The sequence below is a fragment of the Oxyura jamaicensis genome, chromosome 28, assembly GCF_011077185.1.
Source record: "Oxyura jamaicensis isolate SHBP4307 breed ruddy duck chromosome 28, BPBGC_Ojam_1.0, whole genome shotgun sequence".
Lineage (NCBI taxonomy): Eukaryota > Metazoa > Chordata > Aves > Anseriformes > Anatidae > Oxyura > Oxyura jamaicensis.
In genome coordinates, this window is record NC_048920.1 from 1558035 (window position 1) to 1583020 (window position 24986).

The 24986-nt window shown below is 45.6% G+C and overlaps 1 protein-coding gene across 5 annotated transcripts in view; it reads right to left on the reverse strand.

Moving 5' to 3' along the window:
• CRTC1 (CREB regulated transcription coactivator 1) overlaps positions 1-24986 on the reverse strand; it is a 52740-nt gene that overhangs the window by 27442 nt on the left and 312 nt on the right. For 3 of the 5 annotated variants that reach the window (XM_035348063.1, XM_035348062.1, XM_035348060.1), the window contains exons 2-5: positions 5814-5930; positions 4204-4251; positions 1110-1247; positions 261-322 (exon numbers count right to left, since the gene is read on the reverse strand). In XM_035348063.1, coding sequence (XP_035203954.1) covers positions 261-322; positions 1110-1247; positions 4204-4251; positions 5814-5930 — 365 coding nt within the window. The remainder of the gene's footprint in view (positions 1-260; positions 323-1109; positions 1248-4203; positions 4252-5813; positions 5931-24986) is intronic. The other 2 variants (XM_035348064.1, XM_035348061.1) reach the window with 1 other exon arrangement.

Here is a 24986-nt window from a genome sequence, read left to right on the forward strand (position 1 = left end):
GTAATTTCAGGATACGCCTTATGACATCTGGAAAGATTTACCTTTAAAAACATCACGCTGGCTGACACCTTAAGTTTAAAGGCTGGCCATCTAAATGAACAAGCATGATAGAAGAAAAAAAAATTTCTAAATTCAGTTAAGTCATGGAGGTTCGCACGACCAACTGATGTGGGGAACAATTAAGGTCTTTTTGCACATCGAGGTGTTGCAGAGAAGCCAGCCCAAATGCTAACACACACGTACACCACTGTGCTACTAACCTTCTCCAGCTTGTATCCGAGGGAGGTGACAGGTACACAGTGCCATACGGACAGCTGTCTACGTGATTCTGTCGGTTAAGGGGAACAACACCACTTCTTAGTTAAGCAACAAGTCTATGTGAAATCTTCTCCTAAGGAATAATTCAAACTGCCCTGTCAAAACCACTAAGCTCACACAAGAAAGGCAAAGCAGACTCCCTATAGGGAACATACCGACTTTAACAAGGACAATCAAATCAAAATATTATCTTGCTTGTTGTAACGTTTAAGCAACAGGACAACCATCCTCTTTTTCCCTTTCTAAACATTTAACTCTTCCTGAGAAGCCATCGCCTCTCCGCTCTCCCACTTACATATCCCCTTTAGCTGCATCAAGCCAGTGTGGCTGTGGCACGGTCAGCAAAAAGAAGCTAACTCATTTTCACAAAAAGCAAGAAGAAATAGTGCTCAGCAGACGTTAAACTTATGGATCAACTTGTAATGAAGCGCACCATGAACTGCAAGGAATTACTCGGGTTTGGATTTACTCCGGTTTGAAGGGAAACTCAGTTTCACAAACGCTGCCTTGTCTTTTCCATCAAAGGATCCCAGTCCCTCTCAGCTTCGTGTGTATTGTTATCCCCAGCTAGAGCTGGGCAAACAGAAAGGTAAATGCTTATTTTACAGAACAGTAGATATTTTTAGACTAGATCACAGTTCAAAAAAAGCAGATGACATTAACTGCTCAGACATGGGAAGCAACTCCGCTGACAGGTGAGGAGAGGAGGAACAAGAAAACTGTAAAAACTGAGAAATACGATTTTGGTGAAAAGGCAGGTTTTCACTGCCAGCTCGTAAGCCAAAGGATATTTGTCTTCCATGCTTATCCACAGAGAGAGGGCGTCGGTGTGGGGATCCGAGGCGATTTCTGTCCCGGTACACTCTGTCCACCAGCCCGTGATGCCGAGTTGTCCTGCTTGTGTCCAACCCAGATGACTGAAAAGGAGTCTGAGAGACATGCATAAAGTCATAAGCAGAAAAATACACGCACGAGCCGTCTGCCAGAACTTACTTATGTTGTATTAAAGCTTCTATTATTTTAAGCAATAAAACCCAGGGAAGACATGGACAAACGTAACCACGTACAGTTTTTTTCTCCATTTTCACTACAGCCATGGAAAGCAATTACCAAGGCTATCTCTTCCAGACAGAGATTAGAGACAAGTGGAGGCAGACTGCGCTAGATCTGCCCCTCATAAATCAGCACGGCTCTCCAACCTTTGTATCTCTGAAATACCAGAAGTGATTGTGACAGGGAGCCTACCGACAACTGCTGTTTACATTCCCTTGGTGTAGCATGCAGCATGCATCCAGAAGGAACATGCTGACAACCAGAGCTTGAGCTACAAGGGCGGGAGATGCAGGAAGAGATGCACAGAGGGCCTAGCAGTCACCTGAAGCTTTTAAGGAACACGCCGCTTTCTCCCACCCCTCCTTTCAGCATCATTATTTTAAGGGGACACTGACAAAACTCAGAAAAAAAAAAAAAAAAAAAAAAGAAAAAGAAAGAAAGAAAGAAAGAAAAGCGGTTTCCTTCCTTTGTTATCTGGAAAAAGTTACAGGATTGGGTATTTTTGCAAGTGATTTTTATTTTGTTCAAGTTGTGCAGTGAACAGAGGCGGATCAATTCCCTCTCAATCTTATCAGCGCCTATGTCTTGAGAGTGTTTACTTGTCAGCAACCCATTTCAGAGAACAAGGATGCCACGGAAAGCACAAAGATGAATTCCCAGGCTAATCTGGAAAACTTCTACATTTTCAAAAGCCCTTCCCAGCGTGTACCTGCAGGGGGGAAAAAGGAAGTACCGCATGGTCAGCCTCTACACACACTTCAACAGCAATATATGGGCCCCGAGGGAAAAAAGCTACACAGCCTTCCACTCCTTGCCAATGTGAACAGCTTTGCTGAGTCCCTCAACACCATCTGCTTGGAAATCCAAAATTTCCTCCTCCATTCAGGTGCTGCACGTGGCAAATGCACTGTCCTGCCTGCCAAGCCATGAAGCCATCTGGCTTCCACGTTCAAAAAATGCAAGTGTCCAGCTTCGGTTATTTAAATGATCCTTTCTAAAAAGAAATTTGGCATCTGTTTTGAAATCTTTTGTTTGTAACAGCTCCTTAGAGCACCTTTTGACTTTCCTTTTTTTTTTTTTTTTAAGCTAACGTTAGCGTCCTATCTCTCTACGCATACACAATCTGTGTTAGTATAAATGGGTGCAAAGTGGCTGCGGTGTTTATTTTCTTGCTTAAGGGCCAAAACTTCATACGCATCAGAATATTGCTGTAGTCAACATGTCACTAGCAGGAGAGCACAGTGACTTTTTACTGTGTTCCTGCCTGTTAAGATCACAGTGTTCTGCTTCAGCAAGCAGGAGGTCTTTTGCACGAAGGCTTCGAAACCTCAAGTCAGAGCATCTCAATTTTAGGTAATCTAAATTAAAACGTGTTGGTTTATTCTCTGCTACAAGTACTGGACAACGATCTAGTTCTGTTTAACTGGCACCACACAGAACTGAAAACATTCATAATTCCAAACCAACAACAAGTCTCAAAATCTTTGCGCTGTTGTCACACTGTTTCTACCCCAAAAGGCTGAAAAATTAGCAAATTAATACACGTGCTTGGAACACCAACAGGAGAAGCCATTTCCCATGTCCTGGTCCCGGTCATAACGTTAAAAAAATAAAAGAACAAGGCACTCTGTAGAACACTAAAAATGCAGCCCTCACCTGGAATTTAAAAGGCAGCCCATGTGCATTAGCATACAGGTGAAGTTGAATGTAAAGATAGCTACTTCTTAAGTTTTATGGCACAACTTGCACATAAAAACTCCACAACAATCTGATCTAACAACGGCACAAGTAAACACGGACCATGCCCTGTCAGAGACAGGGCTACAATTAACACAGAGGGGAACTTTGGGGAAATGTTGTTCTCTGGCTTTCCAGGAAAAAAAATCCCAGGTGAATCCCTGACTTTCTTGGAAAAAAAGAAAACAGAAAAGATGACAAACACCTGAGAAAACAGGTATCAGCCCCAACGGGTCTGGCTTCTCTCAGCAACCAACACACAAAACTTACTCTGGACCAACCACCAGACAATGTGCCTTTGTTAAATAAGCCCACCCCTGCAGGGCACATGGTACTTCACTATTGAAAACAATTCTGTTTAAAAAAAGAAAATAAATAATAATAATAATAAAACAACAGATCTGAGCATCAATGTTATTTGGAAAATGAAGAACTAGAACTGTTTCACTTCCCTGAAAAATATTCAAGGATTTGAGATCAGAACCAAAACTCCAAAAAACATGAGAAAAAAAAAGGAAAAAAACAAGCTAAATACTCACAGATGGGAAGGAAAAAGCTCAGTGCTCTAAAGCAACCGTGTCCCTTTACGATTTATCAAGACATTGACTTAAGAAATAAAACCAAGCAAGGTAAATGAGGGGGGAAAGTGAGGAGTGGTACCCACTAACAGCTTACATTTCGGTGCCCCTTGGTGACAAGCAGCATTTGGGTCATCATTCTTCCTTTCCCAATGGAGTTTAACATGCAGGCTAAGTGCACATGCTCGGAGATTGCTTAAATCACAGGCCAAGACAGTGCCAAATAAACCATCGTCTGCAAGGAATTAATCCCCCATAAATCATAAGTAATCACATGACAGACCACAGCAAGTCCGGAGAGTCTGCACAGGAATTATTATGCATGTTCCAAACCGGGATGCATGGCAAAACCTGTATTTATGTGACAGACCATGACTCCTTCGGAGCTGGGACGGTGAATCAGATAAATACTGTGCATACCAGAAAAAGTGTAACGTGTGCTAAAATACGTATCTACCTGGGCAAACAGTACACCAGTCCTAAATACGTATTTGCACAAACCTAAATACTTGTTTACCAAAGAGACAGGAACTGCTCCAAAGGCTTCTGCCAGAGCTCCGTTGTGCTGTAAATGCAAAGAACCAAGATGCTCAGATACTAACCCTCTCATGTCCACACAGGCTTCACCTGCTCGACACGTCATGCAAGTATCTTTTTGGCAATTTCATCATTATTTAGCTTAAACGTGAAAAACCTGGAAAACATTCATCACTGAAACAAATACTCGTTTTTATTTTGTTGCTTGTCACCGTTTGTTATCTGTAACAGTACCAACATCGGATTTTTATTTTTTTGGTGTGTGAAAGAACATACAAAAACCTGGAGTTTAAGGACAATTTGTTTCTGTATCCTCCTGTAGGCATTCATAAATCTTTGAATCTTTTGAGCACCCTGTTAGCTTCAGGACCCAAAGACTCTACATAGTAGCTGTCAGCAATGGCCATCAAGCACAAAAATACCAAAACACTATTACTTAAGGAGAACACTGACTATGAACCCCCTTAACAGAAAAAGACAAAATCTGCGGATCTTGAAAAGACCAAATGCCTATGAAGTAATACTTAAGACTTCACAACACTGTGATCCTCTGCATTGTACTCTCTGAAAACAACCTAATTAAAACAGCCATTTGCTTCTCCTTTTGTACAAGATTCAAGCTCCTAAGAGGAACCACAAATTCAGCTGCCCACATGTATGTCAAAAAGCATAGTTAGAAGTCGTCATCAATAGTTTCTCCGTATTTATTAAGCCAGCCTTCAACAGAAAACCACAAACTGAGAAATTTAATTTTTACCACATCCTCACAAGATAAAACGTGTTACTACTCAAACAAGGAAAAATAATACAGAAGTTTTAATTACTTTGCATACCCTACATCACCTAAACATAGAAATCAGGAATCGCAAAAGTATCCAACATCTAATCCTATCTACTACGCATTATCTTCTGTCCAACATGCACGGAGCAAAACACTTGTATAAAATGTTTGTTGTCTGTTCATAATGCACCACCACTGGAGTCACAACTACAGCTAGCAGACCCCTGCGTTTACTTTTCAGCCAGACCAAAGAAAAAGGACTATTCTGAAAGCTGTTTGTTTTCCGTCCCAAACTCCTTCTTCCTCCCTTAAAAATCCACGTGTTATTTCCATGGAACACGCACCTTGGGCTGTTGTCTTCAACACTTCCACCTACCAGCACTTTCTACATCACCCTGTGTCACTTACTTCCACTTTTGCTTTGAGTCTACAGCATCTCTGCAGATTTCATTATGAATCTGGTACCAAAAACAACAACACCAAAAAAACAACAACAAAAAAAACACCACCAACAAAACTTGCCATGAATAAACGCTGACAAAGAAATTGCTCTGCCCTTGATTAGTCTTAACACAGAAGCATCACAACCAAGGCCAAGAGAACTATAAGCTAACACTAAATCTATATGATACCAAAATACACACTCATCCCATAACACAACCATGTTCCATTCCAAAAGAGCAAAAAATTTTTAAAACACGGTGGTCTGTTGAGGCCACGGTGTCATGTTCTGAACTGGCAGCTATTTCATGGTCTCCTGGGAGGGAAAAAATAGCATTAACAGAAAGAAACACCCTAATCAAACTCACCTGGAAGGGCAGATCCATGGCACTGTTTCCAATCTGATTCACATTTGGCAGTGACCCACCATAGTACTGGCCACGACTCTGTCCCAGTTGCAAATATTGGGTTTTCTGCAGCTGTAACTGAAAGAAAACAAAGGGGAAAGTGTAAGGGCAACACAGGTGTTTTTCAGCAGTTTTAACTAACTCAATTATTCACCGTGTCAGTTATCGTCGAGAACGGATACCATCCATAAACAGCATGAATTCAACTTCTGTGAGTACATGTCAATCTTCTGCACAAAGTACGGCTGGCAACCTGCCACATTAAGTCTTGTGTGATAGTGTAAAGTGATGGTAGAAAAATCAACTTTATAGTCAGTAATCATATTCAATCTCCATCAAATAACAACCACGTGAAAGCACATGGTTCTTATGTCACCTGCTATTCTGAAAACTGGGACGTTAAAAACCCATGTCAGCCTGATCATAACTCTAATATCAAAATTAACCAGCTGGTCACATGTACAATATACACGTAAGAAAGTCATCTCAGTTTAGCATATTGAGTATATTCTTTAACCAAACATTCACCATTTTTAGCAATCTAGCTAACAGATGTCTGCAGCAACCTGTACCTTTCCACCATTGGGTGAGTGTTCTCATTTCTTGCCTCAGGAAAAGCCCTTTAGAAAGGGCAGCAATACAGGTTTTCAATAAAAAAAAAGCAAACAAACAAGAAAAAACGGCAAGGAATTCCTTTCTGAACAAGCACACATGAGAATAAATGTGACAGCCAGCAAGGTTTCAATAAATGATAGTAATCGCCCTTCAGCTCTGAATGACACCTCCCTGCTAAAACATTTGAGGATGTTTTCCCTGTAGTTGTACAAAAAAGCATGCAAGAGAGAAAGTTGATTCTTTTCCACTCAAAGTAGAACTTGTCATTGTCATCTCTTTCTCAAGATTCTACTGTCTCAACAGCTCATTAAGAAGAGCTAGGATTTTTGCTTATACTGTTGGCTATTGACATTTCTTGATTTTTTTAGTTATAGTACCAAATTTAAAATCATTTCTCATTAAACTCTGCGACGCTCCCAACTCAAGACACCTCCATTTAATACTACACTGCCACCAAAGCTGTATTTTACAGCGATAAAGGAGAATCTGGAACCATCTGAACACAACAATCCCACTCCCAGGGATGCATCTTCCAAGGCCTCAAGAAACTACAATTAAAGTAGCAAAGAAATGAGCTTACATAAGTCTCTCTCCTCCCACTGTGGAGGAGTACGTATTTTATAATGTATGTTGTTCCTCGCTAGATGTCAACTGGCTCGTTTTGCACTCTGAAATGCAAGAACATTCCTCGATTGGTAGCAAAGGATTGTTTAAAGACTAAATGTTCAGCTCTTGGCCTAGATGCAGGTCGGTTGCTAAGGCACTGTAGTGTGTACATCAACAAATCTGGTTTAGTTTCATTCAAATAGATCCTAAAGCCTTTGCCTTGCAACGCCACAATTCTGAAGAGCAAAGTTCGGAAAAATACTAGAAAATGCGGCATCCCCCAAACTGGGTGTTTACACAGGTTTTTTCTCTACACTTTCTTGAAGCAAAGGAAGTGGCAGGATGGAAACAAGTGGCCCTGCCTCTACAGCTTTACCACAAAGACTCTGAGGTTGAGCAGAGATGTTTCCAGCATGGTGAAGGAGAGCGAGCACTTCTCGTGTTGACAACGCAATCTAAGCGGAGTGTAAAGGGGCAATAGGAAGAGCAGCAATGCTGGGCAGTGCTGACAAGGAAGATGTCACCACGTGTAGTGGTGCCACCAAGAGAGGACGGAGCAAAAGGACCGGGCCGCTGGGACACGGTGACATCCTCGTTGAGGAAACAAGATTGTCCTGAGGAAAACAGCGCACACAAAACCAGCGCTACAAAAGCAACTCAAATACCCTTTATTCACAGGGCCTCTCCTTGAAGACACCGACTTCCAAGCACACAGGCTCCCGCTTTATCTGTAGGGCTGAGTTAATCCAAACATTACCAGATGGCTCTTGGAGACAAGGCCCCTCACTGCAACGGGCACTCTCAAAGGCCTCTGCTGTCCAGGCAGGGCACCGGCGACAAAGCATTTGATGGTTTCTTCTTCACAGAAGGACATAAAAATCCCCTCGGCCTGCAGGCTTTTAAAATATTCACAGTGCTCTGTACCAAACGGCTCAGAAAGATCCCACCTAAAAAGCCAAAAGCGGTCCCTCCGCCTTTTTTTTGACACACAATTACACGACGGCACTCTCTATGCGACACAAGAAATTAGAGCAGCGCTGGTATTGCTTAATGAGTCACAGCCCCTCTAGCTCATAGCTGCAGCTCACTAAAAGCACAACATCAGAACTAGCTGTGCTTTTTGCCTGGCCTCTACATATGTTTTTGTTGTTAAAAAAAAAAAAAAAAAAAAAAGAGGCTTGCTTGGGATTTGTGCCAAATGTTGAAGTAAGTACTTCAACAGGTGTTGGTTTCTTTTAAAGAACCTACTGTAAGACACCCTGGGGGGGGGGTTGCTTTATGTTTTTTTAATGTTTTAGCCTTCCCCCGTATATACCTACCTCAAAGCATAATGTAATAAGGAGGTCACGACCATTTGTCTTTCCACTGCAGTTAAATGTGGAAATGAGGAAACACAAGAGATCGAGAACTAAAGCGGCACTTGAAAATGAGCTCGTTAAATGGCTTTGGTGTATCATTAATTTCACTAACGCTCCCTTCAATAAACACTTTGGGAGATCCATGCCAAAACCAAGAGAAGCGATTGCTCGTTACTGCTATCGTGTATCATCGCACCGGCGCGTGGATCCGCGTTTGTTCCTCATCGGCCTCCTGCCCCTTAACAGCGAGCAGCCCCCAGGCCCCGCCGCGCGTAGGAGACCGCCGACGGCCGCCTCCCAGATCAACAGCAAGCCGAGCAGGCCACTCTCCGAGCTCCTTCCACCATCAGCTTTTTAGCTGGTAAGAAATAATCTTTTAAATACTGCAAAATTAGACCCTACCATCATTCCGACCCAAGATCTCGAGCAAAATCCTGTCAAGTCTTTCAAAGCAGAGGATTGGCAAAACCCCCGCAAATTTCACAGTTATGCTCTAAGGCAACTCAGGAGTCTCGAGTCTGACTAAGGGGACCTGTTCATGAAGAAAAGCGGCACTGAAAATTAGAATTGACACTGGTTGTGACCAAAATGAACACTTCCTCCTTTTTCTATAAGGATACCTTATGAGGTAAATTGAGTATACGGCACAATTTGGGATCAGGGGGGATTAGGTTCGAAGAGAGGGACTGTGGGGTTTTATTCAAAAATAAAAAGTATAAAAGGAGCCTTTTCTTGATAGAGAAGAATCAGATTATTCTTAAAATCTTAAGAAGTCTCATGACAACTCCAGCTTTATCTCCCGGGGTTAGATTCTATTAGAGACAACTCACTTTCTATATGAATTTAGATAGTAAAGTACGATAAGATTTCTCAGTGTTTACCAAATATATTAACTTCTTGAACCATGAGAACTTAGTGAACCTACGCTACAGTTTTTCCATCTATGCATTATGCGTCCAAGATAATAACTGCTTGACAGTTGAAAATTACTGCTAAATATTCCAGTTCTTTCCTGAGACAGCCTTTGCTAAGGAAAAAGCCTTTGCTTGTTAAACTATTTTATTTCTGCTTGGCATTCCCGTTCAGAAAAAATGTTTCCCAAACGACAGCTCCTAACCGATTCTGTAATTTCCCTCCACCAGCATTTCATTTCCGCTACTTAAAAAAATGAAGTTTTAAGTCAAAAATCAATTTAGAGCTATTTCGTCATTTAAACAAAATACTTTTGCATAAGCATTTTTCTAGCACAGCTAGAAAGTTGTTCCCCAAATAAAAAGTAGATACACCATGGGCTCAAAAGATTTGAAATTACATTAAAACCCATAAATAATATCTGCAAAGGTGACAGAATAACAATCTGTGAGGCAGTATCTGCTTCCTTACAGCAAAGAAGAAAGGAATAGTTACCTTTCCATGCAGCAATTAGGAATCTGTAGTCAGCAACGTTCCTAACTCAGCTAACAGCAGAGTAACATTACAGGATCTTACTCAAGCTAAGAGAGCTGGACACCTAACACTTTGGTAAGAAATCAAAAATGCTGCGTTTAACACAATTACTGACTTGCTCTAATCACTAATGATGCAACAAGCTTCCAGATATTAGCTTTTATGGGAATCCATGTGTATGAAATACCTCATTGTTTCCATTTAAATTGGGCTAAAGTTTGCTGGATGTACAGCTGTGTGCGTAGAAAGACTCAAGCTATACAGAAAAAAAAAAGGGGGAGGGGGGGACATGTCCCTAAAAGCATATCCAGTTCTCCTACAGATTTCCTATGTGTCCAAAACCATGCAGGTGGGAATCTATGGAAGCATTTGTTAAAACTGAACACATCACCTTCTCTAAATTCTTCCCAAACAGCAAATCTGAAACCAGAGTTCAGTGAATCAAACTCCGCTATAACCGGTTCTTTTAAAATGCCCTTAACACATGAAGATTTAACTCCCATAAGTATAATAAAAGGGTGTAGCGTCCTTCTGACAAAATAAAAAAAAAAACCACTAAGATATCTGATGAATACAGGAAGTCAGATTTCATGATAACTGTTCTGTTGCTGGTTTGCAATTTCCATACGAAGCTTTCTTATAAATTCAAGCTTTTCACTTCAGAAACCTCTCTCTTTAGCCTGTTGAAGCTAACAAGCAGCAAAACAAGTGCAGATTAAAATTAGAAATGCATTACTAGAGCTTAATTGGAAATTAAATTCTGTTTAAAGGATTAACTCTACGTTTTCAAGGCTGTATTAGAGGCAAATCCTGTTGTTAAAATCCACCCAAAGTTTGCCAGTCGGACACACGTGAACATTTTCAGGAATGCCTTCTCCTAAGGCAGAAGCAGGAAGCGCCGGAGAAAAGAATGTGCAGGTGCCTGGAGATTTTAGGCCAGCTGGGATTGATTTGGCATCCCCATTAATATGTCACTGCTAGTTTCTGATCCCTCATTCCCTAGGAATGAATTCACAGCCCAGCTTGCGGCAGAAGGGTCCACCTCAGTGGAAAAGCACTTGGATTCGTTGCAGAACAGCCAAAGACCGGCAGCAGAGACCCCATAGCCCCTCGCTCACAGAAGCAGAATTTTCAGACCATGCAGGCAGCGCAGTGAGAAACTTTCCAGGTCAAGTGTGTTCACTCTTCCTCCTCCACGAGCAAACAGGAGGAAGAAAGCCTCCCGAACTACTAATCTGTCTTCTTTCTCCAGCGTGAAATTAAACATTAAGTTAAACAAACCCTCAAGACAAGTCAGTTACTCAGTGGAATCCCAGAGGAAGGATTTTCTTCAAAGGGAGATTTCTTCCCATTCACAATCCTCATGTTGATAAGAAAAGCAAACACAGCCTTAAAAAGAAAGATCAGTTAACTTCTATTTAATGATTCACAGTTATTGCATTTAGACTTGGTGGCAATACAGCCATTAGCTACAAATCACCTAATTAGCCATCTAACTATTAAATTTAAAAGTTCTTTACATTTGTGTTCAAGTTGCTGAGAACTATCCAATAATTAACCAGCTGCTCTGACCACCGAAACAATTTGGCTCCTCCCTCCCCCTCAAACTAACCCTTTTCCTGTTAATATTCTGAAATTTGTCCTGTAAACCCATTTTTTAGAACTCAGCACTGGCTATCCAATCAATTTCTAAAATAAATATACATTGAAGTAACTGCTCATTTACTAAAACAGCTCCTCACCAAAGCTGTCCAGAATGTATTTAATTAAATGAGGAAGGACTCAAAAAGCAATAAAAGAGAACCCTGGTAAGCCAAGAAAATGTAAACGTTAGCCACAATTTCATTAATTACAGCAGGTATTCCGCTGTCAGGCCATCTCCACATCAGCAGACCCAGACACAATCTCATTAAAGCCAGAGACTTTAATATTAATAATGAGAAGATAGAGAAAGTTATTAGCAGAGAGAAGTTTCATGAGCAACGGAGGACACGGTAACGCGAGCGAGCAGATCACGCCACGGGGAACGCAGTCTCAGTGCTCTGGCTAATTCTTCCCCGGGAAAGCTGAATAACCTTCCCCTCTCCTTGCACCAGAACTCTCAGGACCTGAAAGACACCTCGTTAAAGAAGCTTAACCAGCAGAAAAACACTTGGTTTCTCTCAACTCGCCCACTCCACAGATGGGCTTTTGGTAGTAGAAGGGAAACGAGACAAAAGCTCGAGCCCACAACAGGGTGAGTCCCACACCAGGCTATCTCAGCCACGTGGTCCAACTTCACGCTGTGTTTCAGGGCTGCCTACCGAAGAACGCTGATGTCTGAGGACACCTCGGCAGCTGGAAGGTATGAAAACGATGAGTCAAAGATAAAGAGAGCAGGGCCCGGCGGTTACAGCAGCCAGGCATTTGTCTTCTCCCTGCCACGGAAATCCTCACGACACCGTGTGAGCAACTGAAGCCTTGTTCAGAGGTGGCTGCTTTTTCCAGATTGCTCAACACAAAATATCGAGGATCTATCAAAGATGCTAGATGGGTGTGAAGGGCTTCTCCTGGACCCATGCCAGGCATAAAGAACTTCAAAAACTGGGTGCTGCTTCCCCTGGGGCAGCAGGTCTGGCAAACAGGACACTCCAAACACCAAGTCCTTTTATTCCAAAGCTTGCACCCCAGCTCTCTTCCTACGAAACGAGAATAATCACCCTACGAAAAATCATAAAGATTAAGTCGGTTTTGGACAAGGATTCCTGAACAGCGTACGGCACGGAGCGCTTCCCCGGGGGCTTCACTTTCCTATCAGCAAACCCAAGTTTGAGCGGTGCGCTCCGAGGCTCCTGGCCACGAGCTGAGCAGTGCCGATAAGCCCCGATACCGAACAGCCTCCCGGTGAGCTACCGCTACCTGCTTCGTGCTGCACGAGGCAGGGGGCGCAGCCTCGTGGGGGAATACGTGATAAATTAATTAAAGTCTATCATCCTGCTCGTGCACAAGGGGCTGAACGAAGATCGGGAGGACTTTTGGAACGCCTGTTAAATCCATATAAAGCTTTCGTAGTTTGAGCACAACTGATAGGTTAATACTGACTGGTATTAGTTGTGCTGTTGGGTTTTTGACAGTTTGTTGCAAATAATTAAAAAGACTTCCATTATTTAGATGTACAAATTAAAATCCACCTACGCACGTTATCTAATAGCTCAATAAGTGGGTAAGGAAGAGATGGGTGTCTATTTGTGATTTTAGCCCTTCACTTTCATTTTCCAGGTAATTAAGAATGAGATGATGAATTCTAATAACATTAATTCATTTGAGCATACATGCATAGAAGCATGTGTACGCGAGGAGTTTCTCCTCGATGCAAAGAACGTCCTGATGGGCAGGGGAAATGAACCGTGTGATGTGAAGCCACTCCTTTTAAATTGTATTTCAGAGCACCTAATGCTACCCTGCCTGCCATAAAGATGCAGCGTCAGGAAATTACAGTTGAAATTCTTTGATCAAAGACACTGATTCTCTAGAAAACGCCTTGACCACAGAGCTAGCTTAAAAATATCTAGAATTACACAGAAGCGAGCAGTCTATCAGCGCCTTAAAGCTAATGAATGCTGCGGAAACAAAAAGGGGAACTCTGAAAACTGCAGTCTTCTAAAAATCAGAGCACATTTAAATGCGCCTGCTGCAAAGCGAGTGACACTCTTCTTTTCTTTCTGAATAATCAGCCAGGCAGGGCAACAAGGAAAAGCAAACCCGCGCACACAGAGTAGCACCGGAGCGGAAAAAGCACAACCAGCTTCTTCACAGCTCTCTGGGCTAATGGAGAGAAGCTTCACAGATGAATTTGTCAACGAAAAAGAAAAGAGAATCCCTCGCATTTCTCTCTCCTTTGGGCTGTCACAATCAGGAAGAAACTCCATCAAGCCAGCTTTTTAAAACAACTTATTTCCTGCAGTTTCAAGTACTGATCCAAGAGCAGCAGCGGATCCAAATGCACAGCTGTTCCTCCCAGGAAGACTGGTAAAGGAAATGAAGTCTGAAGTTTAGAGGAAAGGTATAATCCACAGTGATAGCAGCTGCTCCGTCTGGGTCGCTTGGGATTTAAAATATTCCATCATCAGCTTTAAAACACAGTGTCTTGCCACGGTTTTTTGAATTTTAGTATGTTTTTATTGTCATGAAAGTGAAGATTTTAACACTGGCTAGAAACAGACAAGTGCGGACAAGCAGAGCGAAAGTTTCCCTTGTTGCCTCTGCCAATCCTATTTGGCCTCATAATGCTGTTAGTATCCTAGCGCAATAGATATTGCAGAGAAAAGTACTACCAAGCCAAAACAGGAAGCCAAATGTCTACTACAAACTAAGTGAAAATTACCACGAAAAAATCCAGACATATGGTATGAACTGGATTTGAACCCAGGCTTTCAGAACTGCTACATCATTGTTTACTCTTCCATCACCATAACTGTCATTTAAGTCACTTTCAAGTATTTGTTCCATTATCACATCGACATTTCGGGACACAAACAAAAAAACTCTGCAGGCCAGCCCAAACGTAGTCAATAATAATAAAAACTCAGGCAAAAAAAGTGGATTTTTGCTTCTTTTTGGGGGGGGAAGGAAATCTGTTGCAATAAACTGGAATTTAGCAGCCACAAGACAGCAACAGCTTTGTTTTTGCCACACTGAACCAGTTCACAACAAACTCTTTGCTAGAGGCAGAGCAGCACAGACTGGGGCTTACCAAACACACAGGACCCAGCACCGCAGTGATTTTTATCAGCGGATGGCTCCGTACACTATCAAACACGCTGTCCAAGGACGGATGGTGTTCCTGTCTCAAAGGCTTCAGAAATTAACAACAAAACGGGAGGTGACATTCAAGGACCAGAACCAAAGGGATCCTGCTACAGCCCGCGAGCAGCCCAGCTCAAACCGACTTTGTACAAGGGCCTGCAGGGACAGGAAGGGGGGGCAGAATCCTGCCCCTCTATCTCACGGAGCCAGAAGGAAACAGGAGCTCTCCCCAGATGCAATCAAAACCCAGCGTGAACTCAGAAGGGGTTTTCACCACCAGAGGAATGAAATCCTCTAGTTAGAGGATAGGGGACAGCAAGTATATAGTACATAAAAGCTGAAGTTAGCTTTATATACCTGATTCACTTAAAGGTGGCCTGATGTAACACAGATGCTGCGATTCCAGTTGCTCACCAGTAACCGCCAGGTCTCAGAGGGGACGCTTCTTCTGGAACCCAGCACGCGTCCCTTGGGGCTGCATCAAAACCTCTATAAATCTAAGGCAGTCCTGAATGATTCTGTGCTTTGAAGGAGAAAGGAGATGAAGGAGCAAGTTCACATCTCCAGCGTCTGTGAGAATACTAGCCATCTGAGGAAGGTATTCGTATCAGTTTACTTTTGGGACCATCTAACATCATTTCGTTTTTGCTTTCTGTCCAGAAAGCAACGGACTGCGAGCAGAAGGAGCGCTCTCTCTGCGTTTCAGGAGGCACAGTAGTTATCCTGCTGTCGGCTCTTCCTCCTCGAAAGCCCGTCTCGGCCACCTGGCTGATCTGGGATGCAGGGAGCAGGAGAAAAGCAAATCTGAAAAGATTACACCCGGCCCCAGCCCCCGCAGCCGAGCAGCTCAGGTGCAAAGCGTCACTACTACAAACCAGCTTGAAACAAACTTCTCCCAACTGGTAACCGTAATACCGCTTTGCTAAAAGCATAATCCAGTCAAATAAATTTCATTCATAAGAGCTGAAATTTATATTGATCAGCAAAGCCTAAACAGGGATCACTTGAGTCCCTGCCAACGAGCAATCACTGCACTTTTAGCACTCCAAGAGAGCCAATTATTACTCATGAGTTCATGATGTTTTCTTCACCTTCCTGTTGAAGAGATTATTTAAGACCTCAAATCACTTAACTGGATTGTTTTGTCCTGTTATGAGTCATCTACAAATTCCAAGGCACCATTCGTGAGCTGAAACCAAGTCCCCAGATTGCCTCAGCTCCAAAACTGGGAGGAAACGGGGCCATAAAAATTACACCCACCCCCGGGCCCCCATCCCCAGGTGTCTTCTAGAATTCATGTGAAAGCGAAAACATCTCACCTCCCCGCGTACCGTTACTATTTAGAAACCACCCCACCTCCACATTCCGCTCCAGACCATAAAAACCTTTACCCTGTAAATCCAAAGGGACCAAACCAGAAAGTGTAAGAGTCTCGGAGAAAAAGCTAGGGGAGAGGGAAGAAGGTAGAATTAGTGCTGAATTTCGTATACATATAAAGACACGTATATGTATTTAATTTCTGTTTGATACCAGCACAACTTCTAGGAGTGGGACTTCTTTACACACCAGCTGCATTTAGCTATCTCCAGAAAACAAACTAGCGTGAGCCGCCGGCTATCTCGCGGTCTGAGGGCACAGCATCAGTCCGAACAAACCTTGCGGAATTTGACTGATGAGAACAATGAAGCTCGATCCGCAGGCTGTCACTCCGTGTTTAAAAACACTCTGCTATTTCTGGGGAACAAAGGTTTACTGTTTGAAACTCAGCAGTCACAACTGAGTCGCAAGTAAAAACAGGATACAGCACAAGGAGACTTAAAATAGTGACTATTCTTCAGAGTTCTGCTCTATCACCGGGCGGAGAGCCAAGCTAAGCTACAATATGAACCAAACCTGATTTGCACTGCTTTGGAAAACAAACCAGATCCCGTGTCAGTTCCCAGAGTGCCACCCTTCTTTTCTGAACGGGTTGCAGAAAGAGCAACGCGTGCACGGCGCCGATAATTGGGTGTAATACTTCAGAAAGGACTTGTATTCGAAACTCACAGAATCACAGAATTTCTAGGTTGGAAGAGACCTCAAGATCACCCAGTCCAACCTCTGACCTAACACTAACAGTCCCCACTAAACCATATCCCTAAGCTCCACATCCAAACGTCTTTGAAAGACCTCCAGGGATGGTGACTCCACCACTTCCCTGGGCAGCCCGTTCCAATGTCTAACAACCCTTTCGGTAAAGAAGTTCTTCCTAATATCCAACCTAAAGCTCCCCTGGCACAGCTTTAGCCCATTCCCCCTCGTCCTGTCCCCAGGCACGTGGGAGAACAGACCAACCCCCACCTCGCTACAGCCTCCCTTCAGGTACCTGTAGAGAGCGATAAGGTCACCCCTGAGCCTCCTCTTCTCCAGGCTGAACAGTCCCAGCTCCCTCAGCCGCTCCTCCTAAGCCTTGTTCTCCAGGCCCCTCACCAGCTTCGTAGCCCTTCTCTGGACTCGCTCGAGCACCTCCATGTCCTTCTTGTAGCGAGGGGCCCAAAACTGAACGCAGTACTCGAGGTGCGGCCTCACCAGAGCTGAGTACAGGGGGACGATCACCTCCCTAGCCCTGCTGGCCACAGTTTCTTATACAGGCCAGGATGCAAACTCGGTGATTATTTGATAGCAAGAAGAAATCCTCGCCTTGCCGATGCATTTACATCTAGCGCTATGCTCAAGATCTATTTATTTTACTGATGGTTATTATTCTAGCAGCGTACTTTAAAGGAAATACTCATTCTGAGTAGGGCAACACATCTGCGTGCTGGCTGACGGGCAACGTCTCAGAGGATGACTGTGCCCAGTCTAACAAAAGTGTTCCCAAACCGTCCCCACTCCTCCTAGTGAAACGTCTCAGAAAAAATGGGAAAAAAAAAGCGGAGATGCCCTCATTAAGCAAGGATAAAAATAGCTTTTACGTTCCATTTTTTATTTTTAGCGAAAGAATGAAAGTTGAGTTACGTAACCCTACAAGTTTTGTAAATTAGAAGACCATCAGGGCATGTTTGGGCTCCTTGGCGATCGTCAGCTGCACCTAGCCGTGCTCGGGGAGCTGCCACGAGCGCACAGCCAGCTCCGTTAGAACCCGAGCGCTGCCGAACAAACCTGAGTCAGAGGCTGCCGAGGCTCCTGTAGGTTCAGGGACAGTGAAAGGCATTTCACCACAACACCAAGAACTCCCCCATCCCCAAGATCACCAGGAAACGTCGCAGTCCACCGATTCCTCGCGCTGCTCCTGCTGCAGCGCACCCTTAAGCCCTCGTATTACGGCTCAGGAAACCGCTCAGAGCTCCAACGCTGGAGCTCCAGACAATCCCCCAGGTATTAAAAAAAGCCTGCCATTAGAGTCAAAATTCTTCGAATGCAAAATGCTCCCGCAATGGAATCATTGCGCTGCAGAAGTGAAAAATCTAATTACAAGGAGCAGGTCAATAAGACATTCGAATCCGTGTAGGCTGGTGGAAACTTGCTCGATACAGAAGGTATTATTTTTGCTCTTCCCTCACGAGTGGAAAAACGCCAAAGAGGCCGGGGGAGAAGGGTCTCATGGACCCCCGACTGACAGTGAGGACAGGCACCACGTGTGGCACCTGCAGACAGAACGAGGGAAAAGCCAGCTCCCCCTCCAATAATTAGCATGAACATGACCGACACAGGACTGCAAGGAAAGGAGAAAGGCGAAAAGGCCCTGTGTTAATCACAGCCTCCCTTCTGCCACACGTTTTTCTCCCCAACCCAGCTTACAGATGTCAAAACACCGCGTAAGGGCTCCAGAACGAGAGAGGAAGACTCTTCTGCACAGCTTCACGCCGCTACAGGATGCTGCTTCCACCACGAGGCGTCCAGAGAGCACCGAGCACAGAAAGGTGTCACAAACAGCAGGAAGATACACCTGGAGTGGAGAACCGTCATCACCTGCCTGAAAATACACGGATCTGGGGAAATCATCCCCAACTCCCTCCCTTTGAAACCTTGGCCAGGCAAGGAAAATAATTCTAACGTAAGAAGTAATAGCTGGGTGTCAAAATTAATTGAAAACGCATCCAAGAGCAGTGCAGCCCGTAAAACACAGGCTTTTCCACCAGGAAGGATCGTCAGTGCTGCAGAATTGTGACTGCGGCCTGAGGTCGGAGCGCTTCTGCTGCATTATTTAAGACCCAGTTTTTGTGGGCGTGTGGCGGTGGTGGTGGCGTTTGGTTGCAAAGGATTGTTCTGGTACAAGGGGAAGAATTTGCAGTTCCCGAGAAATCATTTGCAAAACAAAACCATTATCAAGGCTCAGCGACAACTTTATAATTTATAAAGTAGCAATGAGATCATATGAAAACATCGCTGGGTGACAAACACGCACTTCTGCAAAGCTCGTTTGGCTCGACAAGTGCCAGAGGAGATCTTGACAGAAATCGTATTCCTGGATATCATTTACACAGCACTAAACATCCTATGCAAATCATCTGACACAAATCAAAGCAGCATTTTAAATATTAACTCCTACACGCTATCATAGACGCAGATCTTAGCTAATGAGTTAATAAATACTTACAGGTTGGCTGCCACCTCTCGTTTACACCAAACCCTTTGGGACTGCATTTTTTTGTACTGAAACTGAAGTAGTTTAGACCAAAAGGAAAAAAAAAAAAAAAGGAAGCAGCACCGAGGTCGCAACTTCTTGCTGTCACAAAATGAACACTGCTGCAAGCTTATGTTCGCAAAAAAAATCTACCAGATTTTGACAGTTTGCTTCTTTTCACCCACTTACTCCAAGCCTGTCAGCTACCGTATATCCTCGGCTACGAAGCAACTGCTACCGCGGCACATTTACAGGAACGCTAGGGTAAAGCTCCAGCCATCCCAAGTCGAAATGCTATTTGGACAAGAAGAATATGTGTATATTTTTAAAAGTTAGAGACTGATCGATGCTTTCATGGAAATCGACAGCGCCGCTGTAATTCAGCCTAAAAGCAAGCTCCTTGGCAATTAGAGATAAAACCCAGAAACTAAGACAAATATTTAGCCTTTGAGCTGTTTTGTTTAAATCCCTATTGATTGTGTTTGAGAAAACGTCCGCTTTTTGCCAACTCAGCATTCCAACACTGCCCCGGTGCGAGCGCCCAGCAGCACTCGGTGGTTTCGTACCACGCGTCGAGCGAGAGCTGGAGGCCAGGGGGCTGGAGCTCACCTCGAAGCCTGGGCTCGTTGCTTGGCTTAACGCGGGTCTGCTGCCTACCAGGACAGTCAGGGAACGCCAACTGAAGTCACTGGCATCAATAAATTGATGAGAAACCAGGAAACGAGTCGGTTTGTTTAGCGCTTGATGAGCTGCAGGTTAAAGCAGGCGCCTTCCCAGTTATCACAGGGAATCCAGGATGGTCGGGGAAGTAAAACCAAGGGGGATTCCTGAGGTCTGTGGTCCACTCCCCAAAACTTACTGCAGACGATGCTCACTCTGCTCTGCCACTCTAGGGATGCCAGCAGGTAGCGCAGGTTAGTGCGGCACCGACTCCTGTTGACCGAGCTTTCTGCTCCTGTAGGTCTGTAACTCCTGCCTTTGCCTCAAAGCCATCACCACCGCGTACCTCTACTTGTACACGCAAGACCCCAAAGATTAAAAATCAGTAGCCAGACCTAAAACTTCTCAGGATCTTAACTGTAAGCGGAGCTCAGCTCTGCAAGAACAAGTTTGCAGGTGTGGAATTCACTGAGGGAGACCCCAAATCACCGGGAGTGCTGGCTGCACGTAGCCCCGAGAACAACACGTTCGTACAGATTTCTTACAAAACGTCTTACAAACACGTTCACACTCTCAGCAGACCTCTATAAATGCCAATTTCTGCAAATATTCTCCACGGCTGAAGCTGAAGAGAACTCCGAACGGCTGCACGCTGAGCGGAGCTCCGGCCGTTCATCCGGTGAGCTACAGCCGGCGCAGTGCCGTACCCCAGCCGTACAATTACGGCCCCACGTGCCTGCCGACCATCCCTAACTTTGCAAGATCATTAGAGCAGGAGGAGCTGGCCGCTGCACGGAAAGGTTCTGGCTGCGAGCAGCCGTAACGCACGTTAACGATGAATAATCAGAAAGTCGTCGTCTCCTTAGAGAAGTAACACAGCAAACCCCCGACGTGGTTTACAAGCAGCGATACGACGCTGCCGAGGGAAGCACGCGAGCTGGGCAGCGTGGCATCACCCGGAGACTCGCTCTGTTTACCTTGGACAGCTCAGGCCAGCAGCGAGCGGCTGCAGGAGCACAGAGACCCTTTGTGCCCCCGCGGGCGGCTCGCCTTTACCTTCTCACCCATTTTTCACTTGCCTGGCTGCTGATTCCTGCGCAGAATTACCGAGGCACATTCTTGGTCCAGACACGGCGGGCGCAGGGTCCGCAGCCTCTGCTGGGGCAGCAGTGACAAAAAAAGCAGCTCACGGAGCTCCGAGCTGAACATTTCTGTTTCAAGAGGAACTCACAGCATGGACTTGAACAAAACTACCTCCAGCTGAAAGCGCTGAGCTCCTGCTTGGAGGGCTGAGAACCAATCTGATGCATTTCTTTAATATCTTTCAGTCGTATGAAAACGCTGTTAGGCAGCCAGGAATTTCTTTTTTTAATCAAGTTATTAAATAAAAACATCCTGGAGACAGCAGGAATCACGGTGACACCGTCTCACCGTCGTTAGCGTTTATCGTTTTTAAAACTGCAGATCAGCATTTAAACGCAGTAAGCTTTTAAACACTGTTTTGCATGCGAGCCACTTCTAATGAAGATCTGTGGATTTTGATCGCTGCTGCAGCAAGCAGAAGCAGGGAAACAAATACCTGCCCCACGCTTAAGTGTTAACGTTATTACAGAGGCGTGCCTATGTGCATGTGTGAATACAAACTGGGGTTGTTTTTACCTTATTTTATCTCACTGCAGCCAAATGGCCGCCCATGGATCGTTACGCCATTACCTTCCACTTCAGCTTGAAAAAAAAAACACTTAAAACGGGACCTTTATAGTAAAAATATTCAAGTTTAAAATATTTTACGTGTGAACGTGAAATACTTTTCACTTCACAAAGCAACAGAGGCAGGCACACGCGACTCCTGATGACACCTAAAAAGACGCAGCCACAGCACCGCAGACTGACAGCGCGCTGAGCCAACGACTTGGGAGCAGAGAAAATTAATTATACATCACCGAGGAACGTCGGCTATTAGCAGAGGTCCTCTTCTGAGAGCTGCCCTAAGCAGCAGCTCCCTGAAACACCCTCCCCAAGTTGCCTGCACGGGGGCCACACGAACGTGGAAGGTGTGTAAGCAGTGCTGGAATCGTGCAGAACGCTGCCCAGCGTCGTCGTTCACCTCGTTTCTTTGCCTCCCCGTTCTCGCCGCGGTACCATCGCTATCACTATCACGCCAGCCGGAGCTCCAGCTTTTGGGGTTTGGGGCTTTTGGGGGGTCTTCTTTTCAAGGTAACACTGCAAAGTCCATAAGAGGGAGCTCACACACAGCTCCAGCTGAAATCCCTCAGAAGTCAGTGACTTTCACAAGGTGTATTTTTAATAAATAAATAAGCAATCAGCCCTGGAAACCTGAGAACGTTTCCGACCGAACAAGAACTGCCTCCAAAATGCAGGCGACAAGCTTTAAAAACTTAAATCCTTCAAAGGCCATTTGAAGAGCCCAGCAGCATCCGTGTCATCTCACGCGTTATTGTTTTGTTAATTGCAATTTTAAAAGGCAGCAGCAGCAGCGATCACCACCGGGCTGTGTTACAACAGAAACTGAGAGTAGGCCCCGGTAAACAACTCATCCCCAAGGCAGAAATCAGTGCGGTTCTAGAATTTCACGCTTTACATGAAGAAAAAAAAAAAAAGGAAAGGAGCAGAACCACAAGCAAAATACCGGAGTCACACAGAACAAACTCCCCCTCTTCTCACCCACTTTGTTACTATGGGACTGGCAGAAATCTCTGGATTATAAACACGAAGGTCCCACTCACAAGACAATTAAGCAGCTCCAGTGCTTCTATCAGCCACCCACCTCCAAGGCTCTTTGCAAGCTCTGTGTCTCCCAGAACAGCTAAAACGCGTTTTGCATCGGGCAGCTGAAAGACAGGACCCTGCTGAAAACAGGGGGGTGCTTTGGAAACCAAAGCGATTCAATTTGCAAAAGGACTGTTGGTTGTTTTTTGCCAACCGAATGGTGAGGGCGATCTACAAAGGGTGAATATCACACCCTGCTTTGTCCCGGGCTAAAAGAAAAAAAAAAAAAACACCCCATAAAATAAAGATCTCAGATGGGCTGAGCAGCATAAATAGGTGGGAGATTCCCCAAGTCCCAAAGCAGGCTCAGGAACAGCATGGGAACGCACCAGAAATGGGGGAGCAGCAGTTCCCTGCCTCTGCTGTGACCAGTAACTAACAATAAAACAGACAAGATGGTAAACATTGCAAAAAGACAATTACTAATAATGAAAAGGCAGCAGAAATGTTGGGCTGCTTCCACAAACTGAGTAACGCGTTTTCGAACTGACAGCGAAGCGCCGGTTGCCAAATGAAAATGAGAGCAAACGGCAAAGTTGTGCTTAACCCCTTTCTGCTTTCATACTGTATTTTAAACGCTGATGAAATCATGGAACTTAGAAGAAAAAGCCTACAAAGGAGACATTTTACTCAGCTGGTTGGTCAGTGTTTCCATCACTTCAGTACCCAGAATCCTCAGACAACTTATTCAGCTTGGGTCCTTTTCTCAACACCGGGTTCTTGAAAATAAAACGGGTTTGCATCTGCAAGCCCTGGACTAGGAACGCTCAGATCTGGGAGAAAGCAAATTGGGATTCTTACCTACGGACATCCTCGTCTCGCAGAAGGAGAATGCCAAACGTAAGAGCTAACTGAAGGACCGCCTCTAATCGCAGGCTTCAAAAACTCACTCAAGAATATCCAGCTCTCCAGTGGCAGCCAAGGACTGGCCACCAAAAGGCAAAAAAAATAAAAAAACAGGGCACGGAGCTACACAGGCTCAAGGAACGAGAGCCCAGCGACTGCCAACACCTCTAACCTGTCCTCGCTACGCCCTCAGCTAACTCCAGCAGCAGCTCCAGCACAGCATCCTGCGTGAGACATCAACAAATAGTTCAGCACGCGCAGCTCCGACCCGCACCTTTCCGAGCCGGGGCTGCCAGCAGCAGCGTGCCTTTGTTTTACATCTGACCAGCAGCAGCACCGATTCAAAACAAATATTTACCCTATCCTGACACAGAGGAATAAAAAGGTTTTAGTGCGAACCCAACGGGGCGCTCTCTTGTTCCCCTTCAGCCACAAACAAGGTTGTAAATTTTCCTTAAGCAGTTAAAAGAGAAACGAAAACGTGGACACAAGCAGGTGAGACGAGAACGGCGCAGAAAAGCTGGGATACCCGGGGATGGGAACCAGAAAACGCAGCCGGTGCCTGGCAAACGCCTTCCTTCTGCCGTTAGCTCCTGCGGCCGGGCTTTGCGGAGCCGGCAGGAGCCACGGAGGGCTCGGAAGGGCAGCAGCCTGCGCCCAGGAGGGACGGGAGGCGACACTCGGTCCCGCAGCTCCCGGGGGTGCTGTGGGCCCCAGGGCTGGGGCTGAGCACCCGGGGATGCTCCGGCAGCCTTGGGGGCAGGCAAGGCTCAGGGCCGTGGTGTGGGGGAGAGCGGAGGGAGCCCCCCCCAGAGCCAGGCCTGGAAATGGGTGAGGGATGGGGACTCCCCCCCCCTTAGAGCCAGGCCTGGAAAGGGGTGAAGGATGGGGACCCCCCCCCGCTCAGAGAGGGACCTGGAAAGGGGTGAGGGACACGGACATGGACCCCCCCCTCAGAGCCAGGCCTGGAAAGAGGTGAGGGATGGGGACAGCCCCTTAGAACCGGGCCTGACAAGGAATAAGGGATGGGGGCCACCCCTTCAGAGCCAGCCCTGACAAGGGCTGAGGGATGGGCCCCCCCCCCCCAAAGCCAGGCCTGTCCCAGGCCCCCCCCAGCTCCCTCAGAACCAGGCCTGGCAAGGGGTGAAGGATGGGGACCCCCCCCTTAGAGCCAGGCCTTGAAAGGGGCGAAGGATGGGGACCCCCCCCGCTCAGAGAGGGACCTGGAAAGGGGCGAGGGGGCCCTACCTAACCCCCCCCCGTGCTGACAGCCCCCCCCCCCCGACACCACACGCAGGCCTCGAGCGGGCCCTGCCGCACCTCGCAGCCCCCCCTCAGCCCACCCACGACCGCCTCCGGACCCCCACGAACCCCCCCCCCGGGCCCCGTTCCCGACGGACGGGGGCTGCGGGGGGGGGGGGG